This window comes from Carlito syrichta, unplaced genomic scaffold (genome assembly GCF_000164805.1).
Source record: "Carlito syrichta isolate Samal-C Ts95f unplaced genomic scaffold, Tarsius_syrichta-2.0.1 Scaffold308233, whole genome shotgun sequence".
Taxonomy (NCBI): Eukaryota; Metazoa; Chordata; class Mammalia; order Primates; family Tarsiidae; genus Carlito; species Carlito syrichta.
This window is the reverse complement of record NW_007252329.1, coordinates 97,863-106,203: the sequence shown is the minus strand read 5'-3', so window position 1 is coordinate 106,203 and position 8,341 is coordinate 97,863. Positions and strand designations below refer to the sequence as shown.

General features: G+C 36.4%; 1 protein-coding gene across 1 annotated transcript in view; it reads left to right on the top strand.

Annotated features, from left to right (window-relative positions):
* The first annotated feature begins 433 nt into the window (after positions 1 to 433).
* LOC103267750 (PCNA-interacting partner-like) overlaps positions 434 to 8,341 on the top strand; it is a 37,277-nt gene continuing 29,369 nt past the window's right edge. The window contains exons 1-2 of the mRNA XM_021716173.1: positions 434 to 641; positions 2,072 to 2,226. Of these exons, the coding sequence (XP_021571848.1) occupies positions 627 to 641; positions 2,072 to 2,226 (170 nt within the window). The 5' untranslated portion in view covers positions 434 to 626. The remainder of the gene's footprint in view (positions 642 to 2,071; positions 2,227 to 8,341) is intronic.

The window sequence follows — 8,341 nt, the reverse complement described above, 5'->3', positions numbered from 1 at the left end:
TTTCAGTTTATATGGCAGTTCTCTTTTTCATTTTGTTTTTTGTTGTTTGTTTTGTTTTTGATTCACAGTCTCACTCTGTTGCCCAGCTGGAGTACAGTGGCATAATCACAGTTCACTGCAGCATCAACCTCCTGGGCTCAGGCGATCCTTCTGCCTCAGTTTCCCAAGTACCTGGGACTACACGCCTGTGCCACCATGCCTGGCTTATTTTTTTAATTTTTGTAGAGATGAGGTCTTGCTATGTTGCCTAGCCTGATCTTGAACTCCAAGGCTCAAGCAATTCTTCTGCCTTGGTCTCTATACAGGTATGAGTCACTGTGTCTGGCTGGCAGTACTCTTTTTCTGTAGAGTTGAGTGAGGTGTTGTGATTGAATGATCATATACATTTTAATTGTGTATTTTAAAAAGTGATTATTTATGGATTTAGAACAACTACAATAAGGAAATTAACTGGATATTTTATTTTACAGGTGCAGTTACTAGCAAGAAAAATTATCTTTTCATATTTAAACCTGCTAGTGAATTCAAAGAATGACCTGGCTCTGGCTCATATTCTCAATATTCCTGATAGAGGACTTGGAAGAGAAGCCTTCACTGATTTGAAACATGCAGCTCGAGAGAAACAGATGTCTATCTTTTTGGTATGGATGTATTACATTTTCAAGATTAAGACTTCAGGAGCAATGGATCCATGTACCTTGTTCTTGTCACTATGAGGAAACACCTTTTAAGTGGTTAATTTATGTTCTACCTCTGTGTTTGAAAATCCATGATATTTTTATTTTTTTTACCATATACTTCCAGTTTGGCAAGGGAGAATTTCTTTAAAGCATTGTTTCTTTACATGTGTTCTATACAGTGCTAGCTCTGATAAATTCCTTGTGAATAAATATTTCCAAAGGCAAAATAAATCACTGTCAAAGCTCCTTGAATGTTTCCAAGAGCTAATAGCTTAGAAATAGTGTATACTCCTATTGTTTATATATAATGCATGTTTGTATATCAAGAGCTCCAGGAAGTTCTGCCATAAAGCAAACTGCTTATAACTTAAAACAAACTAACTTTGTTGTTTCATCTGTTGTTCTCTAATTTATTTGACCAAAGAACTTTCCTCCAAATTACTTATGTTTCATAGATTTTTGTCTTTCTTGGGATATACTTTGGGAAGTACTGCTTTAGAACATTTTATCTTTTTTGGGGGGAGGGGCGGTTGAGGTCTCACTTTGACACCCAGACTGGAGTACAGTGGCATGATCACTGCCCATTGAAGACTTGACCTCTTGGGCTCAGGTGATCCTTCTGCCTCAGCCTTCCAAGTAGCTGGGACTTTAGACATGTACTACCACTCTTTTATTTTTTTGTAGAGACAAGGTCTTGCTATGTTGTCTAGGCTGGTCTCAACCCCTGGGCTCCAACTTTACGCCTACCTCAGCCTTCCAAAGTGCTGGGATGACAGGTGTAAACCACTGCTCTCGGCCTAGAATATTTTATCTTTGATGGAGAACTCTTGAATATAGCCATCACATATATATTTTTATCATTATAAAGACAAGGCCTTTTGATCTATATATGATCAAATAGTCCTAGGATGTGAAAGTTAGTTGGAATTTAGTGATTATCTAGTCTAACTCTTTATTTTACAAATAAAGAAACTGAAGTTTGGAAGTGCTGAATTGCCCAACGAATTAACTTATTTAGCACAACAGATCAGTTGACACCAAAAATTGCTTTGTTTTATATAACAATCTCAATAGCCAGTAGTCAATTTATATAAGGTCATATTCATAAATGAGTTTTTTTATAGTCAATAGTATATTCATATGAACATGTTCTTTAGCCCTTTATTTGTCCTGTGACTCAGCTCAGTGTCACTTCTAGCATGAATTCTGTATTCTGTATGACACTTGTTTCTTTGGTTATTTGCTATTGAATTAAAGTGTGTCACAAATTATAACATGTGCTTCACTTTAACTGTATACCTAGAATTACATAATGTACCTAACTTTATAAAGTAAGTTGTAGTTTTAGCTTACTAATTAAGCATAACAAAATTTTTTGTTTTAATTTATAGGTTGCCACATCATTTATTAGAGCGATAGAGCTTGGAGGGAAAGGATATGCACCATCACCATCAGACCCTTTAAGGACACATGTAAAAGGATTGTCTAATTTTATTAATTTCATTGACAAATTAGATGAGATTCTTGGAGAAATACCAAACCCAAGGTAATGACTTTTCATAAATTACAAATGCATGTTGTTGTTAATCTAGATCTTTAAACTTCACAGAATCAAAGGTTGAAATAAAAGAGATAGTGAAATGACCAAACATCATACCAAACAGTATGAAGAAGAGGAAGAAGAATATCTAAGCTGGGCTCGGTGGCTCAGCCTGTAATCCCACACTTTCAGAGGCTGACATGAGGGGATTGCCTGAGCCCGCAGGTTCGAGAACCACCTGGGCCACTTGGTGAGCCCTCATCTCTACAGTAAATCAAAAAATTAGCCGGGTATGGTAGTGCGCGCCTGTAGTTCCAGGTACTTGGAAGGCTGAGGCGGAAGGATTGCCGGAGCCTAGCAGGTCGAGGCTGCGGTGACTGGGAGTGACCACTGCACTCCAGTCTGGGTGACAGAGTGGGACTCCAACTCAAAAAAAAAAAAAAAGAATAAGAATATCTAAATGAATAAATTATAATCACATGACTATACCTTTTAAATTTCTGCCTGTGATTCTAAGTTTTTGCCAAAGTCAAAAGGCATATCCAGACCAGGTATGGTGGGTCACACTTGTAACCCCAGCACTTTGGGAGGCTGCTGCAGGAAGATTGCTTGATGCCAGGAGTTTGAGACCAGCCTGGGCAACATAACAAGACCTTCTCTCTACAAAGAATAAAACAAATTTACTGAGTGTGGTGGCATATACCTGTAGTCCCAGCTGCTTGGGAGGCTAAGCTGGAAGGATTGCCTGAGCCCGGGAGGTTGAGACTGTGATGAGCTGTGATCGTGCCACTGTATTCCAGCCTGGGTGACAGTAAGATTCTGATTCATAAAAAAATAAAATATTAAAAATAATAAAATGATTTGATTAGAGAAGAGGTTTCCCATTTATTCGGAAGAAGTAGAGTTTTAAGGACTGGAAATGACCAAATGGGTAATTTCTTTAAAGTTTTTATTTAGCAATAAAGAAAACTGATATCTAGAATGAATAAAAAAGTTGGCAGATGTGATGAGTTTTCTATCTTATTTTCTGTTAGTTAATTTTTTTTATGTGTCAATCTTTGTTTCCTCTGGGATTTGTTTTTGTATGATATTGGAGGTAAGAGTTTTTTTTTATCTGATAGACACATTATAATATAGGTGTATTGAATGCTGAGTAGGTTTTCAATTAATTGTGAGACGCAATAGTGAATTGTATATGTCAGCAATCATGGTGGACCACTGTCAATTTGGTTGGCATGCTATAACATAAACATAATAAAAATAGCTAAAATTTATTGAACACTTATTCTGTGTCACACATTGTATAAATTCTTTACTTGGATTACCAGTTGATCATTACAGCCACCTTATATGATAAATAGTATTACTATTCCCAAATTAGAATTGAAGAAACTGAAGCGCCAGGATTAAGTAATTTACCCTATGTTACATTGTTGTTATGTGGCAGAGCTGGAATCTGAACTGTCAGTTTTGGCTTGACACCTGTTCTCTTAATCCATGTATCTGGTTCCATGGAACATCTTTCCATTTTAATATTCCAAGATAATATTTTTTAGGGTTTTATTCTGAATTTCATCCTGTCTTCTTATATGGATATTTATTACAAGGAAGTAAATTTGAAAGCGGTTTTGAAAATGTCATATAGACAATATTAGTGACATCTTCTGAATTTTCAGATAATATATGGGAGGGGGGCATTTCTTCTGAGATAGCAAACATTTAATTTTTAAAAATACTTTTTATATATACATGTTTTGTTAAAGTCAAATGGTACTACAGGTTTATAATTTAAAAAGTGCTTCTAAGAGGAACTGACTTTAAATATTTTTGTTTGTTTTCATATTTATTGCCATTTAAATGAAAATGTTTTGAGCCTGTTTTTTACTTCAATTTAGACAATACCTGTTAACTTCCTACGATGGAAGATAAGGATTTGCAGTTCCCTCACCAGCCTCCTAACAAGCCTCTTCCCTCAACCTTTCCCTTCTTTCATCCTTCCAATATGGTTATACCACAATTTTGGTTATATTATATTTTAGAATTTGCATTACTATGACTGTAAATATTGCTTACAGCTAAGCTATGTGATATACTATGAATTATACTTTCTTGTACAAATTTTTATTTTTTTTAGAGTTGGTAATTATCTACTTTTTTCTTTTGCTTTGCTTCCTTTGTTTGTCATCAATTCTTTATCAAACTTGACAATCAAACTATAAAATTTCTTCTTAATATTGGGTCATCTGTCAGTTTTTTCCTCTTGAAGACATTCCTTCTGGAGAGTCCCTATCTTTTTATTCAATCTTTACTTTTGCTCTCTAGGCCTTGCCAAAGTGACACCATGAGGCTTCACTCTGACCTGGTGAATTTTCTTTGTGTCTGCTTTGTTTCCTGCGTCTCATGACTAATTTGAATTGGTAAACCCCTTATTTTATTCAAATAGCTTTCTAAGGAAAAGTAAATGGTAGGCAAATATCTTTGCTTTAATCTTACATTTGTTTGCATATGATCTTATGTCATGTTCCAGTTATCTCAAGATTATTCATTATATTTAATTTGAAAAATATTTTTATCTACTTCATGAATGGTCTTTGTTTTGTCTAGATTGGATGTTTTTCTGTTTGTTAGTTTCTTTGTTTTGCCCTCTTTCATGTTAGAGATGTTTCTACAATGTATGGCAATTCTGAACTATCCTTTCATATTTATGAATGAGGCTCTAAAAAGCTGATTAGTAGCTCTGTATAGTGGGCTTAATTATAACAGGGTGTCCAGTTGGCTCTTTTCTTGGGGACTCGATCTCCAAATGTCATTAACTGTAAACTTTTTCTTTGGTGCTTTCCCAAAAGTTTCCACAGAGGCATCTGTTAATTTCTGGAAGCTATAAATCTGGCTAGCAATATTCTGGGATTTGAGGTAGGTCCAGTCTGTCATCTTGTGATAACAATGCCTTCTTCTGGAAGAAACCCTGGAGGACCTGCCTGAGTTTGTTTTACATTTTTTAAAAACAATAAGTAGAAGGAGTATACTCTAATGTTAAAAGGTATGTTATATTAAATATATAAACCAGTAAAATATTCACTTATTATCATGACCAAGTGTTACATAGTGTACTTAACTATATGTGCTATACTCTTAAATGACTGACAGCACAGTAGGTTTGTTTACACTAGCATCACTACAGACATGTGTGATATGTTGCACTATGATGCTGTGATAACTATGAAGTTACTAGGTGGTAGGAATTTTTCAGATCCGTTATATTATGAGACCTCCATCATATATGTGGTCTCGTGTTGGCCAAAATATTCTACAGTGCATGACTGTATATGATGGACTAAATGTACTTTTATAGAATATTAAATCTGACTGAACTTATTCAGTCTAATCTCCTAATGTTAAAAATTTTCTTGTTCAGAAATATTCCAGAAGGACTTTTGATATATTTTATTGGCACCTATGATTACATTTCATGCTTAAAGGTAAAATTTATTTTAGTAAATAATTATCAAATTCTTTTTGTTTTTGAGTGCAGAGGCAGCCCCTGGCCACCGCAGCCTCGACCTTCTGGGCTCCGGCGATCCTTCCGCCTCAGCCTTCCAAGTAGCCGGAATTACAGGCTTGCGCTAACATGCCCGGCTGATTTTTTTTTTTTAATTTATTGTAGAGATGAGGTCTCGCTGCCCAGGTGGGTCTCGAACCCGCGGGCTCAGGCAATCCACTCACCTCAGCCTCCCAAAGGCACGGGATTACAGGCTGAGCCACCGAGCCTGGCTATTATCAAATTCTTGACTATGGCATGAAAATGCCACTCATTTTATTTAGGAAAGTGAAGACAATAATTACATTAAAGTATTGCCAATCATTTATTTGTCTGTGTTATTGTCATTCTCTTCTAGTTACTTTGTTTTGGTAAAATTTGGGGATTTAATTGTTCTTTTCATTGGTATGCTCATCTTTTTTTCTTTTTCTATACCAGGCCACTGGTGTAAAGCAGTTAGGGGTAAGGAACTGCAGTTTACCTCTTTCTCATCTAAATTCTTCTGTTAATGTTTTTACAGAATAGTCATATTGTATCTTCTGGGAAATATTTTGAATACCTCCTTCTTATCTCTATTTCTCCATACTATACCTTCAACATCTCATTGTGTTGTAATCATTTGTGACCTCTTAAAGAGAAAGGTTCTATTTATTTTTGTATTCCTGTCTTTTGCACAAATATTGTGGTGTCATTTGAGTTAAAACTTCTGGAGTTTCTAGACTCAAGAAATAAGAGCTTGAATTAAGCTACTGTGTTGCCAAGCAGATACTAGGAGACCTAATGGTTGACTCTAGTAGTGAAAAATAGCAATAAACCAGTGAGAGCACTGGTGTCTGGGGTATTTTGTCAAGGGCTTGAAATGTTGACCATGGCAGGTCTCTGAAATACAAGCATAAGTTTTTAAAATGCAGTTCAATCAGCGCATTATGTCATCTTTAAAATTTAGCATTTTTGTCTGATGAAGGAAGGTGAAAAGACGCTCAAAGGTGACTTTCCTTTATCATTTGAAACATTATTTTGTTCTTGTAATTGGCACTGAGACAGTCTTTCATATTTTATTAACTATTAGAATCATTTCCAAAATTGCTTTCTATTACAGATTAATTCCCAGAAAAAGCACATAGTGTTAACTATTTTTTATTTTTGCTATATTTTGTCCAATGCATTTCTGTGCTTTCAAATGAAAATTAAGGAAAAACAGGTAAAAAAAGAAAACCCTTGTATATGTAAAATAATTCCTAGAGTCTGCTCAGATTGCTAAGTGTAGAAGTATGGCAGACTAGCTTCTCTGATTGATCCTTTAATTGAAAATAATTAATGCTGTATAACACATTTGAAAAATGCTTCTTAAATGCATTGATGAGTAGGCAAATGTAATGAAAATATAAGTCAAAGAGTAGAGGAAGGAGGAAAGCCAGAGAGGCAAGTCAAGAAGAGAAGCCAGCTTTTATTTTGAGAGCATTTGCTGAATTTGGTTAATTAGAGGTTCTATTCTTACTCTTCTATAGTCTGAGGGGACATGGGACAAAGCCCAGGACCTGCCCACAGTGGGGAGACTAATGGGAAATACCCACTCTACAGGGCCAGTCCCTCAGTATCAAGATGAACTAAGAATAAGGGCTTCCAGCAGGTCGAGGCTGCGGTGGCCGGGAGCGGCCACTGCACTCCAGTCTGGGCGACAGGGTGAGACTCCAACTCAAAAAAAAAAAAAAAAAAAAGAATAAAGGCTTCAACCTGATAAAAGTGTGTTGTGGGCAAACAAATCAGAGAGACTGGGACACCGAGGTTGATAAGCCGGAAGCTGTGTTTATTACTGGAATGCCCGCGTTCAGCCCAGCGAACTTCAGTGGCAAAGGCTGGGCTGGGCCCTAGTCATAGTCAGGTCTCAGCTTATATAGGTTTTATGTTGGCTTGGTGGGGGGGCGCTTTTCATGGTGTAAGGTTTTATACTTTTTGTAACAATAGCCCAAGCTTGTGGTTTTGACTGCAGACAAAGCGTTACATGAAGGGTCTTGTGGTTTTAGCTGCAGGTACTGAGCACAGAGTTTTCTTAACAAACTGGAACATTTTAATTGTGATATATGTTTTGAAACATTTTCTAAAAGCCCCCTACCACAAGGGTTTCTATGAAAGTCTATTAATGGTAAAATGTTTAGCATCCAATTTAAGAATAAAACAAGAGTTCCTGCTGTCATCATTTATTTTCATTGTAGTATTAGATGTCCGATTCAATGTAGTAAGACAAGAAAAAGAAATAGGAGATATAACAATTAAAAAGAAAGAAATAGGCCTGGCATAGTGACTTTTGCTTGTAATCCCAACACTTTGGGAAGCCCGGGTGGGAAGATAATTGCTTGAGCCCAGGAGTTTGAGACTAACCTGGGCAACACAGTGAGACCTTGTCTCTACGAAAATTTAGCCAAGCGTGCTGGGCATACCTGTAGTCCCAGCTACTTGAGAGGCTGAGGACAGTGGATCCCAGCTAGGCGTTCCAGGCTATGGTGAGCTATGATCGTGCCTCTGCTCTCCAGTCTGGGCAACAGAGCAAAACCCTGACTCAAAAAAAAAAAAAAAAAAAAAGGA